This window comes from Calypte anna, chromosome 1, assembly GCF_003957555.1.
Source record: "Calypte anna isolate BGI_N300 chromosome 1, bCalAnn1_v1.p, whole genome shotgun sequence".
In the NCBI taxonomy this organism is placed as follows: domain Eukaryota; kingdom Metazoa; phylum Chordata; class Aves; order Apodiformes; family Trochilidae; genus Calypte; species Calypte anna.
This window is the reverse complement of record NC_044244.1, coordinates 3,804,128-3,825,677: the sequence shown is the minus strand read 5'-3', so window position 1 is coordinate 3,825,677 and position 21,550 is coordinate 3,804,128. Positions and strand designations below refer to the sequence as shown.

At 43.4% G+C, this 21,550-nt stretch overlaps 1 protein-coding gene across 2 annotated transcripts in view; it reads left to right on the top strand.

Moving 5' to 3' along the window:
- Positions 1-21,550, top strand: part of PRKCQ (protein kinase C theta) — a 65,605-nt gene that overhangs the window by 41,812 nt on the left and 2,243 nt on the right. For both annotated transcript variants that reach the window (XM_030459675.1, XM_030459682.1), the window contains 5 exons: positions 7,581-7,672; positions 9,768-9,830; positions 14,125-14,263; positions 17,908-18,096; positions 21,001-21,129. In XM_030459675.1, the coding sequence (XP_030315535.1) occupies positions 7,581-7,672; positions 9,768-9,830; positions 14,125-14,263; positions 17,908-18,096; positions 21,001-21,129 (612 nt within the window). The remainder of the gene's footprint in view (positions 1-7,580; positions 7,673-9,767; positions 9,831-14,124; positions 14,264-17,907; positions 18,097-21,000; positions 21,130-21,550) is intronic.

Genomic DNA, 21,550 nt, shown 5'->3' with positions numbered 1-21,550 from the left:
TTGGCTTTCCAGAGCCCTTTCTGTAGCCACAACTCAAAGTACTTGTAATGTTTTGCTACATGAGAATAAATCCAACCACAAGAGGTGGTTTGGTTTTTCCTCCCAGCCTCGTTTTGAACTTGAGTGTTTTATTTTACTGCAGTAATCTTTGCATCCAGACATTCAGCTACCATAGTTATATGGTGTGAATCTTAACAAGCTCAGAGAGCTATTCTGTTGTATTAGGTTTAAAGGGACACTCTTATGTTAAAGAGAAGGAAAAATGTGGTTATAATTCTGTGAAATCCCAAAATTAGTAATGCCAAAACAGTGACGAGCATCCCAATGCTTATGCTTTGTTCTTTGCTTTATATTACACTGATTTCTGTGACAAAAATAAGCTTTATCTTTGTAAAAGTCACTTTTCTTTCCAATTTACCTTTACTTCATTGGCCAGGTTTTCATTCACACCCTTGACCTACATGCAAATTAAGTCCTTAAGCATTTTGGCTTGCAGCAGAACACAGCAACCCAAAAAGAGAAGTCATCTTGATTGCAATTTTAAGGGAAATTTTATAGAAGCATTTTATTTTCTGCTTTACTAATGCAGTGTGTCTTTCCAAAGTCCTATTAATGAGCCATTCTCAGATGCTCTGTTGTTTTAATGTGTTTAATACTGACTTTAAAATCTCTCACATGGGCAGGGAGGAGAAAAGGATTGTCAATAAGGAGTGTGATCCTAATTTAAAATATTTAAAAACTCTTGGGCTCTGAGCAGGTTTTCCATTAGTATTTTCAGGACATTTTTCATTAAAATATCTCCTTGGATGAAACTCTACTTCCTGCACATTTTTCCAAGGGCATTTTCAGTTTTCTTCCATCTTTATCCTCCAGTTAGAGGGACGGGGCTGATTTATTTGACCCCCCTCAGAGGGTGTGGATTGGTACCTGCACATTTCACATCCTTCTGATGTTCAGCTCAGTTTTCTGGATGTGCTGTGGACCTTCTGAGCTGCCCTGGATCAGGCCCACATGCCCTCCCCAGGCAATGCAGGATCCAGCATGGACCTCAGCATGGATGCAGGATGCTGAGGCATTGCAGAAGTCACCCTGCAGGGACTTGGTGTTGCAGGTCTTGACTTCCAGCCCTGCTGAACCACAAGGAAATATTAGGTGAATTAAACTAAAAGCACAACAAAATCTTGGTCTCAGACTGAGGCTCACAGGATGGGGTGTCCTATGAGGTCAGACCTGATATTTTTCCAGCCAGTTTCCAGTTGCCCGGGAAGGAAGAGAGGAAATGGCAACACAGTGATTTTTCCCATGCACAAATAATTCCATGCCTTTGTCTTTAGACACTTGGGAGACATGGAATCATAGAATTGTTTTGGCTGGAAAAGACCTTTAAGATCACTGAGTCCAACTTTAAAACTGGCACTGCCAACTACACCACTAAACCACATCCCTCAGCACTCCATCCTCTAAATACCTTCAGAGCTGGTGACTTCAGCACTTCCCTGGGCAGGCTGTTCCAGGGCCTGGCAACCCTTTCAGGGATATTTCAATTTCAATTTCAGGGAAATTTCTCCTCATATCCAATCTAAAGCTCCCCTAGAAGAACTCAAGGCTGTTTTCTCTTTTTCGGTCTCTTGTGACTGGGGAGAAGAGGCCAAGCCCCACCTTGCTAAAACCTCCTTTCAGGCAGTTGTAGAGAGCAAGAAGATCTCCTCTCAGCCTCCTTTTCTCCAGGCTAGACAACCCCAGACACTTCTCCCAAAAGTTGTGCTCAAGACCCTTCACCAGCTTCAATCATCTTGAAGCTTCAAGGTTTCTAGGTCCCCATCCTCCAAGGTATGGGGCATAAGTCAGCTTGGAAACATCTACTCAAAGCAAGTTGGACAAATCTGATCCAACTGATGGGAACATTGAGGATGCTTAAGGAGGTTTTGGGGATTTTTACCTCTTGCAACCAGCAGGCAAGAAAACTGGCAAGGGCTTAATCAGTCCTGGCCAAAATTTCGACGTAGTTCAGGAGCAGCAGCAGCATCTCAGCAGAGCTTTGGGGTTTCAGCAAGGTTCTGCCAAAGCAAGTGTGAGCAGCTGTGATTATAACATCAAAAATATGAAGTCTTTACAAGACTTCATGAAAAATATGAAAAATATGAAGTCTTTACTACCTGGTGTCAGCCCATGTGGTGTGAAGAGGCAGAGTATTGGCAAGGGCAGGAGGGCACCAGCTCACAAGCCCAGTTTAGGTGATATATGCTCAACATATTAAATGTACATCTTCCAGTTGCATTCCTGTTGTTCAGCCCTGATGAAAATCAGCCCACAGTGCATTCAGCTTTGTCAAGATTTCTAAGCCTGCATCTTTTTCTCCTGAAAAAAAAGCTGACTTCTTGAAATAAAACCACTACTGTTTTTCCCCCTGATAAATTACTTGTGTTTCATAAGCTTGACTGGGGTTTTTTTTGTTTAGTTTTTGGTTCAGTGATTTTCGAATTTTTGTAGGAATATTTTTCTAGCCTTGAGAAAATGTCTTATTTCAAGATTCCTCCCAAGACTGATAGGGAAAGCCTTTTTCTCTTGCAAGGGCTGGTAGTATTCAATTTACTACTCTGAGTTCTGCACTCTGCCTGCTCTGAGATGTGAGGAAGGGTTCTGGGATCCCAGAACTCAAGTTAAATGATCTATTACTGGATGATCTTTGAGGTCTCTTTCAACTCTAACCATTCCATGATTCTATGTCTGCACCTTTATGCATACATATGTATTTTTATATATGTGTATGAATACATTCCTGTGCTTTGTGCTGAGTATTTGAGCACCCCAAGCTGAGCATCCCAAACTGACAGCTTAACAGGCAGCCAAAGATATTGGCAGGGCAAAGATGAGAATAAAAAATAAATCATGAGCTCAAGGACTGGACTGGATTATTTGACAGCCATGAGAAATGCTGCCATCTCCAGCAGATAGGCTGCCATTACAAAAGAGAGGGGAAAAAGATGTGTTTAGACTAGAGAACAAAATGAAGCCTGGGATTGCTTTGCTCTCTAACAAACAGGCTTTTCTCATCCCCAGGTGGTGCAAATAGCAATGTTAATACCTCCTGGGGTCACCTACAAGCCAGGAGTGACCTTGATTTGCTGTTCCTTATGGGAGCAGACACTGGGAGGGGTATGAGCATTGCATCCTTTCCCACTGGATGAGATGCTGAGAGGGGACTGCAAAACTCCCTGGGTGATGTGATGGAGAAGGACTGAGAGATCTTTGGCTCCCATCTATCCCGTGAAAGAAAATAAACCCAAAGCATGGATGAGCACCCAGGCTGGGTTGTGCTCAGCTGCATGAAACTGTGTCACAAGAATCAGCTGCAGGAATTGCATGGTGTCAAAACTTTCTTTTGGCAAGGACCAACCTAATTCAACAGGCACACAGTGGGGGTTAGGTCACTTAATATGTGTTGAGGAGCCTTCTTCACCTGGAGCCATTTGCTAGGCTAGCTGCTCTCAATAAAGGGAAAGCCACACAGGGTCAAGTCCTTGCAGCATTAATTATTCTGGTATTCATCCTCCTGGAAGGCCTGGGAAGAAGAATTTTTGCTCTTCAGTAAATGGTGTTAAATCCTGTGTTTGTGTGTACACCAGTGCTTTTGAATGCAAAGAAAACAAAATCTGAAAATCTCTGCAGAAAAGTGCTCTGGAGGGCTTCCAGCTGGTTTGAGGATTTTGAGAGCCTGTTATAGGATGTACCTTCAAAAGATCAATTTAAATGCTGCCTGCTTTGTACTCATTGTTTATAAAGTTGAAAGCATCTCTGATAGGGACTATTCATTCTCCCAGCAGCTCATGCAGCACAGTTGAGTTAACTCCATCCCTGCCACGTCCTGGAGAGGTGGGCACAGGCACTGAAGGACTCAAGAAACCCAAGAGTTCTGGCAGGATTCAGGTCTTTCAGCACCTGGAAGGTTTGAGTTCTGGTCTAGTGGGGTTGGACTAAAAGGTCTTTAAATTCCCTTCCAACCCAAACAGTTCTTTGATTCTATGACCAGGGAACCAAGGTATTTTGTGAGCAGGATACACACCTGTGTGTCCAACAGTTCTCTCTGCTGTAGGAGCATCTTTTTGTCATCCTGCAGAGGTGTTTGTCATGTTTCCTCTGGTACAGTGAAGGCTTCTGGAAGATGATCTAGAACTAGGAAATGGCTGTCATATGGATGTCCTCAAGACAACTAGTGCCACTTATCCTTGAGCAATGCCAATTGCTGAGTGCAGGAAATGTCTTTATAATCCTTGAGCTCTGTGCCTGTAAAAGATGGCCCCAAACTCTGCTGTAAGAGCAGACTTGTTCTGTTGTGTGAGTCTGAAACCAGGAGTGATTGCTACCCAAGGATGCTCTCACAGCATCTGAAGGCAGAAAGGAAAGATGAAGGTGAGGAGCAGTTTCCAAGCCTCCATCAGAGCTGTCTGGATCTCAGCACAGAGGAACAATCTTCCTGTATGTTTGTTCCATATCTCAGGGGATAAAGGCATGATAAAAGTCATGCCATCCCACCTGCCATGTCTTGAGAAATACCCACTTAAACCACTGGCACTTGCTCCAGGTGCTCTCAGACTTCAGAGCCTGGCAGCAGCACAACAGGAGCCATCAGATAACTTTCCCAGGACCAGAGAAAGTGTAGGTTGGAACCTACCTGTCTGCAAAAATGTCCTTCTTCCTCTTCTGACCCTTTAACACCCAGCACACTGTTGAATATTCAGTGGTTACAAGCATGGGTTTTGCTACTTCCCATTTTTAGTGTGCTCTGTGGCTCCACAGATCCCAGGCTCAGGAATGGTTCTCCAATAATTTGCTGCAGCTTGGGCTGCTTGTTTATCTGCTCTGCAGAAAGGATGTGGACAGGCTGAAGAGGGTCCAGAGAAGGTCACAAAATAATGATCAGAGGGATAGAGCTCCTGCCACATGAGGAGAAGCTGAGAAAATTGGGCTTGTGAAACAGAGAAGGTTTAGGGGGGACCTTAGTATGATTTTCCAGTACTTAAAGGGGGGTTACAAAGAAGATGGAGACTCCCTGTTTACAAGGACTCAGGTGGACAAGACAAGAGGCAATGGGCACAAGTTGCTCCTGGGGAGAACACAAGAGGAAAATTTTTCCCCATGAGGACAGTCAGACATTGGGATGGTCTCCCAAGGGAAGTGGTGGATTCCCTGACTTTGGGAAGTTTAAGTCTCAGCTCAACAAGGTGCTGGGACATCTCATATAAACACTAATAGTAGAAGGGTTGGAGCAGATGATCCCTTCCAACCTGACTTTTTATGATTTAGTGATTCTATGATTATCTCTTACTACTCATGATGATGCACTTAGGAGACTTCTCAAGCAGTTTTTCTCCATTCCAGACAACTGACCTTTGTAAGAGGCAAGGGGAATTTCCAGGTCTCAGAGCAGAAAAGTCAAAGTGATGCCATCTTTCTTTTCAACAGTGTTCATGTACCAGCACCTGGTAGATCCTGAACTTCAGTGCTAATCATGCCTATGTCAAGTTTGTAGACTTCAGCTTCATAGCTTTAGGCAGTTGAGAAACAGAGTTCATATAATGATCTCTGCAAATTAATCTTAGAGGCTTTCCACCTTTTCTTTCCCCAGGTGGCAGAGGATGCTGCCAAAGTCCCCAGTGTTAAGTTAGAGCCACCAGGTCAGGTAAATAGATGCTTCAGGTGGTTACTTAAATCCATGAGCAAGCAGAGCTCATTCTGCTGAATAAACACAGGCTTCAAATTATGCTTAAATACTTTTGACAAGGTATAGAGAAGCTCAGTGAATTTTCCAGGGAAACCCAGGGGTTTTCTCCTTCCCAGTCCATTCTCCTTCCCAGTCCACTGCAGCCGAACCTGGTCCATTTGAAGACCCAGGAGGTTTCTTCTGTCCCAGTGTGATACTGGTGGCTGCTGCTTTTTTACTGCTTCAACCTCATCACTTTCCTGAGCACCTTCACAAAGAGCATCTGTCCAAGTGTTTTCCTGACTTCCCATTGCTTCCAAGATTTATTCAATTCTCTACTAAATTGCCCACCTCCATTTGCCCTCCTTGCTTAAACTGTGCCCAGACTGCTGCAAACACAAGACCTTCAAACTGGAAGCCTCCACCCCTTTGCTTTATTGCCAAAATTTGTATTTATTTCCCTGGGAGGCCAGATTTGGCCCTCTGCTTGTCAGATGACAGGTGGGGTTTCCAGCCTGACATCCATTTAAATAAGAGTGCTGTAATTAAAAGGATCTGGTTAAAGAAATTGCAAAAATTAGAACAGGCAGCTGTTATTTGAAAGGAAAAAAAAAAACCCCTCTCTTTTAAATGTTTTTTTATTTTTTAAATAGCCAGCTCTTGGCTTTCTGCCAGGGATGCTTACATTAGATCTCATGGATAAAAATCTTTCTTTAACAGTTAAAAATATAAATGAAAAGAACTCTTATTTCCTTCCTTCCTTCCCCCCCAAAATTGTGGTTAGCATTAGGCAACAAAGGGAAGTTATTAATAAATTTCAGCATAGTATAGAGATTACAGACTTCAGATGTCTGCAGAACAGGGAGTCCTTTGAGAACAACCAAAAAAATGCACTTATGCACAGGAGTTGAGATTTCAGGAACAGAAGTTTAAAGTGGGTGAATAACTTTTTGCACAGATACTGCTAGAAAAATGCCCTCATCCTGCTGCACAGGTGCAATAAAAGTGGAAGGGATTGGTCTCCAGCTTCTGGTGGTGAAGTTACAGCTCAGGAAGCAGCAAGGGGGCAATGTGGGGGTACATCAGGGACTGGAAAGGAAACCCTGGTGATTTGTTTTTCTCTTTATTCAATAGAGATTCCACCCATGCTTCCTTTTTTATGTTTTCTACTGCTCTGGTCAAACTGCTGATGGTTGCATGCAACTGGGGACAAGGACTGGGTCCTTTTCCAAGCTTGTCTGACATGCAAGAACTCTGTAGGCATCCAGAAATCTGACTGATTCATAAATCTTCCCACGAGCAAGTTGTGTCTTGCCTTGTACAACAGAGCATTTTTCAGGTTTAAAATCAAGCAGATGCTCAAAGCAGATTGCTGCATCTGCCCAGTGCCTCTGATAACTTGGAAAAGTCAAACCTCCGAAAGAGATGTGCAGGAATGTTGGGAACAGCATCTTGAGATCACTGGGTGGATCATGCCCTGGGTTGGGAACCAGGGGAGACCTGGAATTTACTTCTTCTTCCACTGGTCCCCAAGGAACCTTGTCCATCTCTCCTTCTGTCACACAGGCACTGCAGAGCTACTCATACTTGAGGGCTGCTGGTAAAAATCAAGAGCACCAACTGGTTATGAAGTAGATTTGTGATGTTTTCTAATGCTCTTTATACAAAGAGAGGGGGAATGTTCTTGGAGAACAAAGAGAAGAAATCAAGGGTTGAGAAAGAGGCTGCTTTCTTTCCAAAACCCTCACTGTAAACTTTTCCTTCCTCTTTTTGAGTTCTTTTTGGGTGATTTTTTTGTTTGCTTGTTTGGTTTGGTTTGGTTTTTTGCTTTTATTTCACCTTTCCCTGCCCCTTATTATAATCTTGTCTCATTCTCCAGGAAAACCTCTTTTTTGTGATGGAATACCTCAATGGAGGAGACCTCATGTTCCATATCCAGAGCTGTCACAAGTTCGACCTCCCCAGAGCCACGTAAGAAATTATTTTCACTTTTTGGCTTTCAGGTTACACACATGGTAGGAACAAGAATCATCATGGTTGGAAAGGACCTTCAAGATCATCAAGTCCAACCATCAGTCCTACACCACCTTAACCACTAAATCATCTCCTGAAGAGCCACATCTCCCTCTTCTGTTTTTTTAATACCTTCAGGGATGGCAACTCCACCACCTCCCTGGGCAACCTGTTCCAATGCTGAAGACACCAGGGATTTTGATTTTATTTTCAGCTCTGCTACTGTCCTGTAGAGGAAACCTTGAGCAAATCTTTTCCCCCCAAGTGCAAAGTGGGGGTAATGCTTGTGATGGAAGCAGAATCACTCCCTGTCCCTTATCCTCATAATTGGAGGCCCCAGTAATGATACTGGGGACCCAACCTCCCCCCTAGATTTACCACCACCATCAAAGAAATCCCACAGGTGCCTTTTCAGCCATCTGTGGAACCAAAAATCTTGTTCTTTACAACACTGGGTGGTCTGTAGCCAAGCTGCAGGACCTGTTTGAGCTGAGGTTCCCAGTCCAGTGCCCAGAGGTGAAGCTGCAGTTTGTTAGATATGATGGGATGATCCCTTTTTCCCTTTATGGTTTTTAGAGAGGGGTGAGGAAAGAGATAAAAGCTATCAAAAGAGCAAAAGGCAAATTAAAGCAAAGAATTAATACACCAACATGGGGTTAAAAAATTATTTCACTTCTATTAACATAAATAGAAGAATTTAAATAAGTGAAAGGTGCTTTTAATCCTTCCGTGAACAGAAGGTATTATAAAAGTCAATATTGAAACCACTGTAGGAATCATTATTATTTAATAATTAAAAAACAAACAAAAACCCCACTAACCCTCATTTAAATCAGTGTTTAGATTGATTATTTTATTTTTTTTTTTTCAAAGCATTTGAGTGTTCAGAATGAAGGGTCAGTGCACTGAAGTTTGAGGGAGCAGCTGCTATACAGCACTGGAGGGACACCTGATCCTGGGATTCTCTTTCCCTTGGGATAAACACCTTCAGTATGCAATGGTGCTTCAAGCCTTAGGCTGCAGGATGTGGTGGTGTCCTTTAGGAAGGACTGGGTTGAGAACAAAGATCTCAAGCCTGAAGAAACTTCAGAAAAAGGCCACTGAGCTGCTACCGAGTTCACATCTTAATTAAAATTACAAAAGTCATAAATGGTTGGAGCCCCCAACAAAAGAGGGAGAAGAAGATGTTGAAGTGAGCCCAGAGGAGGCCATAAAAACAAAAGGGCTGAAGCAGCTCTGCTATGGAAAAGAAAAAAAGAAGCAGAAAAGAATGTGCAGGGAGACCTTATTGCAGCCTCCCAGTACCTGAGGGGGCTACAGAGAAGCTGAGGAGGGACATTTTATAAGAGCCTGGAGTGACAGGATGATGGTTAATGGTTTTAAACTGGAAGAGGGTAGATTGAAGGTAGACATTAGGAGGAAATTGTTCACCATGAGGGGGGTGAGATGCTGGCACAGTGAAGGTGTAGATGCCCCCTCCCCAGAAGGGTTCAAGGCCAGGTTGGATGGGGCTTGTAGCAACCTGGTTTAGTTGATAACCCTGCTTACTACATCAGGGTTGGACTAGGTGACCTCTAAAGGTCCCTTCCAACTCAAACCATTCTGTGCCTTCCTTGAGACAGGGATCATTATCTTGAGGTGAGGCAGAGCAGGCAGTAGGAGCTGGGTGGTGGTTTTTTGCTCCACAGCTGATGTGGTGACATCCTTGGTCACAAGACACATCCACAGAGTTAGGTACATATATAAAAAATACAGCTAGCATGGAATATGTCTTCCAAATCCTTGAGGATGAGTAGACTCCAAATCCCTAACTTTTCACCAAGTGGTTTTAGTGGGACTTGGGCTGCAAGCTGTGTGGCATGCTCTTGGGATGCCTCCCATCATCATCCATCAGTAACTTGTAAAACCCAAACCTTCTGGAGACACTCCAAGCCTTCTGAAAATTTAATGACATTTTGAGGTTCTGTGGAGGTGAAATTTCCATCTTTTTGGGTCCAGGTGAAGGCACCTGTTGGGATTCACCCCTTCTAACTTGTACCTTCTGTCAACTCAGGTTTTATGCTGCTGAAATAATTTCTGGGCTCCAGTTCCTCCATTCCAAGGGTATAATATACAGGTAGGTAATCTTGCTCTTCAGTCTCTAATATGTGAATCCTTTCCTGCTGTCCTTGCATGCACCAGTGCTAACTGGGAGGCTGTTGCCTGGATGTACTCACTGGTACCACATTTCCTTTACAGATTTCCTTTCCAGACTTTCCAGAGTCTGGTTGTTTTCTTTTGAAGAGAGAGTGTAGAAAAGGCTGGTTTGAGCTCTTTTTGAGAATCCAGTTCTATTCCAGTTAACATTAAAAGAAGCCCTTTGATGCCTTTACACTGAGTTACTCCTATAGCACCCAGCATGGGCACCTGATGTAACTTGTCCAGGTATGAAGGTATATAAGGTTTCCTCCTCCTCCTCTGCTCTGCCCTGCTGAGACTACACCTGGAATAATGTATCCAGTTTGGGGCTCCCCAGTTCAAGGGAAATGGGAATCTACTGTAGACAGGCCAATGGAGAGATGTGAGGATGATGAAGAGACTTGAGCATCTCCTCTATGGAGAAAGACTGAGAGAAGTGGGGCTGTTTAGAAGAAGGCTGAGAAGGGATTTCATTAGAAATAGCTGAGGGGTGGGGTCAAGAGGAAGGGGCCAATCTATTTTCAGCGGTGCCGAGTAACAGGACGAGGATTAATGGGTATAAGATAAAACATGAGAAGTTCCACCTCAACATGAGGAGAAATTTCATTATTGTGAGGGTGAGGGAGCCCTGGCCCAGGCTGCCCAGAGAGGTTGTGGAGTCTCCTTCTCTGGAGATTTTCCAAACCCACTTGGATGTGTTCCTGTGTGGGCTGCCCTTGGTTACCCTTCTTTTGCAGGGGGGTTGGATGATCTCCAGAGGTCTCTTCCAACCCCTAATATCCTGTGAGTCTGTGAAGGTCAAGTTAGCCTTGAGAAATTGGGTATATCTACTGTGCTGGTGTATATATTTGGTATATTTACTGGCTAGGACAGTGTTGAAAAGCCCAGCTTAAGTAACAACACCAGGGAGACCTATATGTATATATATATGTATATATATGTATACTTATATATATACATATATATACAGACACCTTAATTTGAGTGTTATTAACATGTCTGCTGTCCAAAGGTCCATGAGGAGATGGGATTCACCTATCATCATGAATCTGAGCTGGCTGCTCAAGCTCTTCATGAAATAAGCAGAGAGGAGCAGGCTTTTTTAGGTTCATCAGTCCTTTTTCAGCATAGAATTTTTTTTGGTTGGAAAAGACCTTTGAGATCACCAAGTCCAATCATTAACCTAGAGCACTGCCAAAACTAAATCGTGTCCCTAAGCACCATATCTAAAATGTCTTTGGAATATTTCCAGGGATGACAGGATGAGGAGTGGGCTCTGCAGGGATCTGATGGGGACTTGAGGGGACACTGCAGGCAGTTGCACCCAGATAGAAAAACCCTCTCCCAAACTAGCTGGTATGAACTTAGTCCCCATCACACCCATCTATCATATCTTAAAGTGAAGAAGTCCCCCACTACAAAATGGCCCATTCAGACTTCTGCTTGATTTCCCCAAGAAATTCAGAGTTATTCACAGACACTTTGATCTACTGGACAAGTGTTGTGCTTCAGACCTTTATAAAAGGACAGAGACAAAGTGGGAACAAGAAGGGCTGCAGGAATCAGGTCACAGCTGGCTTTCTCGTGGCTGAAAGTAGGAACTGAATTTCTGAACTTTACTACATTGCAGCCTTCTGGAAAAGCAGTCAGCAAATAGCTTGTCACAAACAAATGAGAAAGCTCAAGAAAGCAGCAATGTTTGCTGACACGAAAATGAGCTTATTTAAATGGCTGTCATGTAGCGGGAACATTGGAATAAATGCTGAAAGAGGAAGGCTTGTTTGTAACCCACTCTCCAATTAAAATGCAAGCTTTGATTCATATCAACTCTCCTGATTATTCATTATTAGTGCTCATATGGGAGCCATTTATGGTCTTTATTGACCATTGATGGTTATTGCATAAACACAAGATCAATCTCAATGGCATTAAGTTAAGATGAGCTCTGAGCTCTCAGCAGGTTTCAGGCTCTAATTATTGTTCTGGGTGACTAAAGGGAAATGTTTTCTGAAGTACCCAGATCCCTGTCTTTTTCACTTAGACTTCCCAGAAAAGTTGATTAAAAATACCTGCAGGGCACGGTGAGTTTGTGACCACACTGCTAATGCTGGCACTCAGGTTTTAATTCCCATTTTTTATTTGGAATTGCTACACTAGTGGTGTGTCAGGTTTGGGAACCTTTTCTTCATGAAGAGAGAGAGATGTTCAGAGCCTGGAGCCTTGGGAAAAGTGGGAAAATTGGGGTAGCTGGACACAGTGATAGGAAGAAATAGCTCATTCCCAGGAGTTTGTGTGGCATTGCTTTGGATATCAAGCTTTGTGAGCAGAGATATAATCAGTCCTACTCCTTTTTTGCTTTGTTTTTCTCAAAGACAAGGAAAATGAGGGCAGTTGAGAGCACAGAGCCATCAGCATCTTAGTCAGAGCTAAGCAAGCACTTAGGAAAGTGAATAGAAATAATTTTTGAAACTACATCACTTGTGATGTAGTAAGAAGAATGAATCCAGCTGTTCTGTCACAGGCAACGTTTGGAAGTGTTGGCTTAAATTTGAATGAATGAGCTGGGGCTTTTTTGGCAGGAGCTTCAGTCCCTGGAGCCAATGAATCTGAGACTCATCAAAATAATGAAAGCAAACTGAAGGTGATGGGTTTTTTGTTTTGCTTCGATCTACCAGATGAATAAAAGCAGCACTGGCAGCCAGAGATTGATCTCAATGGTGTAACTAAAATAAGTCATTCCAGCTGGAAATTGTGACAACATGAGTGTCTGCCACTTGGAAGACAAATGTCTCAGTTGTCTCTCTATTTCTTTTTGATTGATGACTCCCACTTTTTTTTCTTGGGCCATATTCTGGCAGCAATGAACAATTGCCTCATGACAAGAATTTAGTGGGTAGACATTGTCTGGGGCCTGGGCAAAGCAAGATGAGGAGCTTTGCACAGGGGGAGGCTGAACAGCCATTTTTCCTGCAATTGTAGGCAATCCTCTCATGCATCAGAAATTACCTTCTTTGAGGGAGTCAAAGCCATTTTTGAAAAAAAAAAAGAAATACATTGTAAAGCAGTTGTCACTGGGATAGAAGTTATTATACAGCAGCTTTGTGCTTAGGACTCTTGCCTGAGATGAGGAAAATGTGTGTAGGCTGTGAATCAGAAGAGGTTAGAAAAGAGTAATTGTTTGCTTGGCTGTGGGCACAGGCAAATTGGGTCTGGGTGCTTTCAGAGCCCTGGGGAGGAGAAGGGAATGATAGCACAAGATGGGCAGTGCAGGAACATGGGTGCTCTGAGCCCCAAATTCTGCCTGCATCCCCAGTGAAGTGCAGCATCACTGGTCCAAACATATCCCTGAGCCATTATTTCAATGAGAAGTAAAGCTTTTAGGTAAGGTATAGAAAACAGAAGCCATTCCAGGCTTCCTTTCTTTCTGCCTTTTTCCTTAGTTTGTTCCATGATTTTCTCTCCTTTCAGAGGTTGTTCCCACCTTTGTTCTCTGCCAATGGCCAGAATTCATCAACTCAATTATTTCTGCTTCCTTCTCTGTGCATTTTCTTCTCTTTCTTTGCTTGGGTTCTTTGCTTCCCACAGTAGCTCAGAGCCTGAAGCCTCTGAGAGCAGCTTGGCAGCTGGGTGTGAAGGGATTTCTGAATTTCTGGGGCTCAGGTAGTGCTGTGTGTGAAGGGAATTGTAAATTCCTGGGGCTCAGGTAGTGCATCTCAGCAGTGAGAAGTTGGTGGGTGTTCTGCTGATGTCTGGGATTACTCAGACCTTCTGCAAGCCTTGCAGGGCTCGTTGGTCCTCATCTCTTCCAACATTTGTAGAGCCTGCACTGGGAGGGAGAGCTGGCAGGAGATTTGGGAAGAGTCCTGAGACTCTTTCTCCTCCCAGGGGAAGAGAAAGTGAGCATCAGCTGCTCCCTTCTTGCTCACCTCCTTCAGGTTGTGTTAGAGCAGAAGCACCAGCTGGCACAAAGCCCTTTTCAGCATCCATGAAGGAGTCAGCTTTTAGAGAATGTCTTGGGTGATGTCTTCTCCATCAGACGAAGCAATGCTGGCACAAGAGGAATGAGTAAAAGGGATGCTGAAGTCCCAGAGAGCAGCTCCTCCTTCAACCTTTCTTGGTTCTTACAACTTGAGACACTACAAAGAGGCAGTGAAGTTAAGTGTAACCTGCTGGGATAACTTGTGGGGTTCTGTAACATTTTAAGGGAGGGATTTACTTCTCTTCCTCCACAGAGACTTGAAGCTTGACAACGTCCTCTTGGACCATGAGGGGCACATCAAAATTGCTGACTTTGGGATGTGCAAGGAGAACATTTTTGGAGATGCAAAGACAAGTACTTTCTGTGGGACTCCTGACTATATTGCTCCTGAGGTAGGTGTGGGGTTCAGGGTGGTGAAAAAACTGCTGGGGGACAGAGAATGTGTCTGAAGACATGACTGGTGGTGGTGGTGGTGGTGGTGGTGGTGGTGGTGGTGGTGGTGGTGAGCACAAAGAGAAATAATAAGCTGCTTTGGAGCAGTTCCAGGCTGAAAACTGGATTTCAGTTTGATTCAGGGTCTGGCATTGTGTATTTTTGTGGCTGATTAATTTTTGTGTGTGTGTGTGTGTGTGTGTGTGCAAATGAGCTTGGAAGCAAGTGATGCTTGGCTTAACCAAGAAACAGAATGCTTAATGGAAATCCAGTTTGGGCTGTGGGAGAAGGAGATCTAAGAGATTAGATTTTGCAATTCTCTGCTTCTGCAGCTGATATTTGGTGGAACCTGGCTTCCATGTGCTCATCCATTGAAACTGGGGGACCACAAAAGGTGTTTCCCTTCTTGCCCAGAGCCAGATCCTTTGCCCTTCCGCTTCATTCTTTTTTCTCTGAAAGGAACTTGTTCTTTTTTTTTTTCTCCCCTAGTAAATTTAGATATTTTGGCTTAGATCCCTGCAGAAAAGAGAAAGATCCCTTAACTTGGTGACTTCACTCAATTATAGATCTTCCCGTGGAGAGGCTTTGAGTAATTAGGTGGCAAATGGGAGCCAAAGAAAACATTTTTCAGCACAGGGAAGAACCCACGAGGTCATCCATGCATCATGTCCAACATCACCCTGAAATCCATTTATCTGCCTTTCAAGATCCCATTTCCTGATTTTAGTGGTTTCATGATGGATATTGGGACTTTCCAAATAGCTTTGAAAGCTTATGGTTTGTTTGGGTTTTTTTTTCCCCTCCACTATAATTCATTGATCTTTTACTGTGCACCAGTGCTGAGTCCTGACCTGGGTTACAGCAGAGCTGCCACAAGGGTTGGGCTCTTCAAATCAATTGGATTTGTATTGCTTAAGAGCAGGTGTAAGTGTGCTCTGCAATCAAGCTGCAATTGTCTTTTATTCCACTTCAATGTTTTATTAAAAAAAAAAAAAAAGCAAGCTATTTTCTGATCCTTAAAAAAGAGCCAAGTGATAATCCATTATCTGTGAGAACAGAGAGGAGAAAGACTGAAATAGCTCAGAATTTTATTTCTGCACCATCATTTATTTTAGAGATTCAATGAGTGCATGTAAAACATTTTACCTCTAAACTGAAAGCACTGCTGAAGTTTATGGATCATCTCTCTTGACAGAGGCAGGAGCACTGAACTTTCTGTCAGTATTTCAGCTCCTAGCACTGTAATTTGTTACAGCCCCAGCACCTTGGCTACAGCTGTGGAAATAAGGGGGCTTTGGGTCAGCAGACAAGTGATTTTTAGTTACAAAAAATATTTGCCCCCCCCCCCAAAAAAAAAGTCTTACCCTGAAATGAAATTGCTGAGTTTACTTATGTCCAGAGAGTTCTGAACCTAATAAACCTTTTCTTTTACTGCCATAGGATGTTTAATTTTGATTTCCAGACATTTTATACTTGAAAAGATAAAGCCTTATCAAAATAATGTGTCTTTTCAGAAGGAAAAGTTGGGATGATGTTAATTATAAGTGAACCAGAAGAAATATATTAGGGAGTCTTGCTAATTCTCTTTATTCTTTTGGCTCTGAGTGGAACCCAATGTACATATTGTGCCTTGTAGTCAAATTGCTTTTTTGTCCTTTTTGCATCTCCTCTTTGGGTGGTGTTGGAGCCAGATGTGTTATCCATGAGCTCTCTGCATCACCATGGGTTTAGACTTCTGATATTATTCTCTGGAACACCAGAGAGGGATAGTTCTCACCTAATGTGAGAAAATGTGTCTAAAAAATGAAGCATTACTTTATAGTGTTGTAGAAGAACAAGCATCCCAGAAGACAAGTTATCCATTCCTATGCTAGGTGTGTAAGTCAGCTAAATCAGTTTTCCCTCCACTGACTATAAATAGACTCTGGATAACTCAATGATTAAGACATGTAACTTTTAGGCAGTAAAATTAATCTGGACCCAAGGGGTAATTTACAAGCAATGAAGACAAGGTATGAAAAAAGTCAAGAAATTCCTCCCTCACTTCCACTGGACCTCAGAGTACATCAGTAAAGATCCCCTAAATCACTCTAAACTGTGATGTTTCAACTGTCAGCAGTTTTGTATGTGCTGATTTGGGTATTAAGTGGTATTAAGCCACCTTCAGGACTTGTCATAGATCCCTGCAGCGTGGGGGATCACATTGCCACCAAGCTGTGGGCTCAAGAGTAATGTAGTAGAACACCTGAACTATTAAAGCCATTTCAGTTATGGGGTTTATTTGGTTTAGTTTGGATTTTTTTATACTCTGGTGAATTATGGTTGAACAAATATCCTTTAGGGGACACAGAATCATTGGGCATTTTTCTGTGCAGACTTGGTATGGTTGTCAGGAGTATTCTGTGCTCCTGCCAATCCTTAACTAACATGAATAAATGGTTCCTCACCTAAGTCTGCTTGGTCCTGTAGGGTACATAGGTCTATGGCTAGATGTCTTATGTTTTCCTGCCCATAGTTTGTACTGTTCATAGTGATGAGAAAATGTGCCTTAAAATGAAGTATTCCCCTCTACAGCACTTAAAACCTGGTAAGGATCCTACACATCCCAGTCATCACATGTGGCTTTAGACATCTGTGGTGTAAATATCTGTATTTCAGCAAGTTGCCTGGGCTCCTTGATAACAAAAGGAAACTAACAGGGGGTTGTATGTTACATCTGGTTGATATTTAGCTGGATGTCTAAAATTCAACTAATTATAATGATAATTATAATGGTAACTGGTTCAGCTGTTGGTGTCTCCATAGCAGATATCTGAAGGCAGGTGAGATTAATTTTGCTTCCCCAGAGGGGAAGTTTGATGACTTGGAGGTGTCTGGCCAAGTGTGTAGGGGAGAAAGGTGCCACATCCTTTCTTAGGGGAGGTTGTGTCTCCCTCTGACCCTGCCTGGCCCCAGTCCATTCGATGAAACCTTCACAAAGCTGACCCAGAAAGTCACAAACCAATGGACTGGCTGAGGACAAACTCCCATTCCTCTACCTATAACTCAGTTGGTCTCAAGAGGACAGAGCAGCTGCTGCTTCATCATGCGTTTCCTGGGGCAGATTTTGCTGGGCTAAATTCACACCATTTCCACTGACTGATAGTCCTGAAGTGCCCTCACCCTGTCTGATCTGTAAGTTAAAATGCATTTTGTATGAGTTAAATCAGTCCCTGAATGCTAATGCCAAGCCATTTGTCATCTTGGAGTTCATAACCCCAGTTTGTACCCTTGGGTTAATTTGGAGAACAGACAAAAAGTGACTTGCCACACTTTTTATGCTCTTAGATCTTCCAGAGATTTGCTCAAGTAACTTAAAGAGGAACTAAACAAACTTGCAAGCAGCTGTGTGTAGTGCAAAGGACTCTTTTGACACCCAGGTGTGGCCATGTTTTGGAGCATCCTCAGCTGCAGCCTCTGCACCCCTGGCAGATGCTCTGGCTCATGGTGCAGGCAGGAGGAGGCATCTCCTGGTGAAAGGTCAGGGTCTGGCCACTCTTCTGAAGTTGAAATGCTGACATCAGACGTTTTGCCTCTGTCTTTTGTCACTCCTTAATCTGAGCAGATACTGCTGGGGCAGAAGTACAACACCTCTGTTGACTGGTGGTCCTTTGGTGTCCTCTTGTACGAGATGCTTATTGGGCAATCTCCTTTCCATGGCCAAGATGAAGAAGAGCTTTTCCAGTCTATACGTATGGATAACCCCTTCTACCCTCGCTGGCTTGACAAGGATGCAAAGGACATTTTGGTGAAGGTAAGAATTACCACCCATTGAATGAAAGTCTTTTTATTACCAGAACTGTCCTCTTTCATGTGTGCACCTCCAGCTCTTGTTTAGAGAAACAAATGTAGTGTGCTAGGACCTGAAAAAGTCACTTTTTTGGAACTCAAAACACACCTGACCTAAATCATAAGGTCATCTTTGTGTCTTCTTTTTCCTGAGCTATGATGATGGCTCCTCACATCCAGTAAGTAGGATTGCAGGGTATAAGATACCAGCAGAGATCAGAAATTTCTTTGCAGAGCAATCCTTTAGGTACAAAGCATGTTAATTCCTGGGAAATTTATTCTGCCAGATTTCAAACTAAGGCTTACAGTGACTTGCCTGGAATTTATGGGTCTGAAGCAGTTCTTGTTCCTCAAAGATATAAGGGGTAGATTGCTTTGATGTTCAGCTTGAATTTCATGAGACAATATTTCCCATCAAACATGTTCCAAGCTCAGACATCCTACCTTGCAACAGAGGATGATGAGAGAGCAGTCCAAACCCCCTGCCAGGGCAGATTCACGCACAGCAGGTTGCACAGGATGTCATCCAGGTAGGTTTTGAATGTCTCCAGAGATGGAAACTCCACCACATCTCTGGGCAGCCTGGTCCAGTGCTCTGCTACCTTCAGAGTAAATTCTTCCTTAGGTTTAGATGGAATTTCCTACGTTCTGTCACTGGGCACCACAGAAAAAAGACTGCCCCCTCCTCCTGACACCACCCTTTATGTATTTAGAAGCATTGATAAGATCCCTCCTTAGTGTTCACTTCCCCAAACAAAAAAGACCCAAGTCCCTCAGCCTTACATCATAAGAGAGATGTCCCAGTCCCTTAACCATCTTTTTAGCCTTTTGCCTCTTGCAGTTCCCTGTCCTTGGGAACCAGGGAGCCCAGAACTGGACACAATCCTTCAGATGGGGCCTCCCCAGGGCAAAGTAGAGGGGGAGCAGAATCTCCTTCACCCTTCTTGCCACATTTTTCTTCATACACCCCAGGATGTCATTGTCCTTCCTGGCCACCAGGCTGCATTGCTGGCTCGTGGCCATCTTGTTGTCCACCAGGACTTCCAGGTCTTTTTCCAAAGAGATGCTTCCCAGCAGCTCAGCCCCTAATCCATGTGGTTTTTCCTAACTAGGTGCAGAACCCTACACTTGCCCTTGCTTAATTTTTCTCTTGCCCAGTTTTCCAGCCTGCCCAGGTGATGCTGGATGGTAGCAGAACCATCTGGTGTGTCAGCCACCCCTCCCAGTTTTGTGTCACGAGCAAAGTTGCTGAGGCCACAGTCCATCCATTCATCTAGGTCATTGATGAATATATTCAACAGGGCTGGACCCAGTACTGACCCCTGGGGAACCCCACTTGTTACTGAGCTCCAACTAGACTCTGCATCACTAATCACAACCCTCTGAGTTCTATCTTTGAGCCAGTTTTCAACCCACCCCCCTCTCCAGTCATCTAACCCACACTTGCCTGTGAGGAAGATGTGGGTGATGATGTCTGGAGCTTTGTCTGGAGTCAAGGTAGAAAGCATCCACTGCCCTCCCCTCATCTCTCCACTAAGTTATACCATTGCAGAAGGCTGTCATATTAGTCAGACTTCTTGTTACATCTAAGATGACTACTTCTGATAACCTTCTTTTCCTCCACATGCTTTGAGAATGAGCTTTTCCATCATCTCTCCAGGGATGGAGGTGAGGCTGACTGGTCTGTAGTTTTTTCCTGGGTTTTCCTTGTCCTTTTTGAAGACAATGGTTTTCCTCCAGTCCTCAGGCACCTCCTGTGTTCTCCAGGACCTTTCAAAGATGATGAAGAGTGGCTCAGCAATGACTTCTGCCAGCTCTTCCAGCATTCACGAGCTTATCCCATCAGGATATATGGATTTGTGGATATCCAGTTTACTTAACTAATCTCTAACTTGATCCTCAGCCAAGGGAAAATCTTCCTTCATCCAGACTTTGTCACCTCCAAAGCCTGGGACTCCTGGAGGCCTGAGCAGTAAAGACTGAAGCAAAGAAGACATTCAGTAATTCCACATTCTCTGCATCCTGTTACCATAACACCTGCCCACATTTTCTCTAATTTTCCTTTTCCCTCCAATACATGTGAAGAAACCCTTCCTGTTGACCTTGACATCCCTTGCCAGGTTCAGTTCCAGGGAGGTCTTGGCTTTTCTCCTTTTCTCCCTTCATTCTCTGGCAGAATTCTTGAAATCTTCCCAAGTGCTCATTCCCTTCTTCCACATCCTGTAAATTTTCTTCTTCTACTTGAGCTGTTTCAGAAGCTCTTTACTCAACCATGCAGGTCTCCTGTTTCCTTTTCCCTGATTTCTTGCTCTGAGGGATACACCAGTCCTGAGCTTGAAGGAAGTGGTACTTGAATATCAACCAGTTCTCTTGAACCCCTCTACCTTCCAGAGCTCCAACTCATGGTGTTTGTCCAGTAAATTTCATGAAGAGGTCAAAGTTAGGCCTCCAAAGTTAGGTCTCCAAATGTATAGGAAGTGAATGCAAGGCCAGAGTGGTGTTTTCACACATTATGTTTATATTGAAACTCTAAAAAATTTCCTGATAACAAAGAAATTGTCCAGAAAACAGCTTGCAAGTGTGATCCAGGTATTTCACTCCTGCAGCTGCATATTTGCTGCCACTGCAGCACATTTGTCCTCTCTCTCATGAAAAGAAAACAGATGGCCAAGATCTCTCAGCCTCTCAGGTTTGATATATTAGGCTAAGAATCTGAACTGGTTCCCCAATCAGAAATTTAATAAGAAGAATCTTCACACTTTTAGCAACAATTCTTGAGTTTGAAGGCTGAGACCTCAGCTGGTAGGACCCTCCTAGCGAATGTACTGTTATTGGTAAAAGTGATATTTATTTTTCTTCAATATTTTAGCTTTTTGTGAGAGAACCTGAGAGGAGACTGGGAGCAAGAGGCAACATCCGCCAGCATGCTTTTTTCCGAGAAATAAACTGGGAGGCGTTAGAAAACAGAAGGATGGAGCCTCCTTTCAAACCTCGAGTGGTAAGAATGCATCTACTTTCATTTCCACCCATCTCATATCTGTCTTTCCTGAATCATTCATTCCCCAAATATTCAAACACTCGACCATAATCTAGCAATTGACCAAAGCCAGGACCTACAGTAATTTTATAAACCTATTTATTTAGGGGCACTGTCCAAATTGTTCAGACGTGGGTCTTTAAAGTCAGAGACCTCAAAATCTGTTTAGGTTCATAGAGTCCACATTTTCAGGGTGGATAAATGTCTGTTTCCCACTGGAAATAATGGTTTCAGGCACCAAATTAAGGCTTTCAAAATGCCCTCCATGTTTCAGGAATATCTTTTGGAGTTGGCCTGCACATGCAACCTATCTGCCTACCCACCTGTAGATGGAGTACTTGGTCTTGGGCAGTCAGAATGAAAAGTGTTGACTCTTATTTAA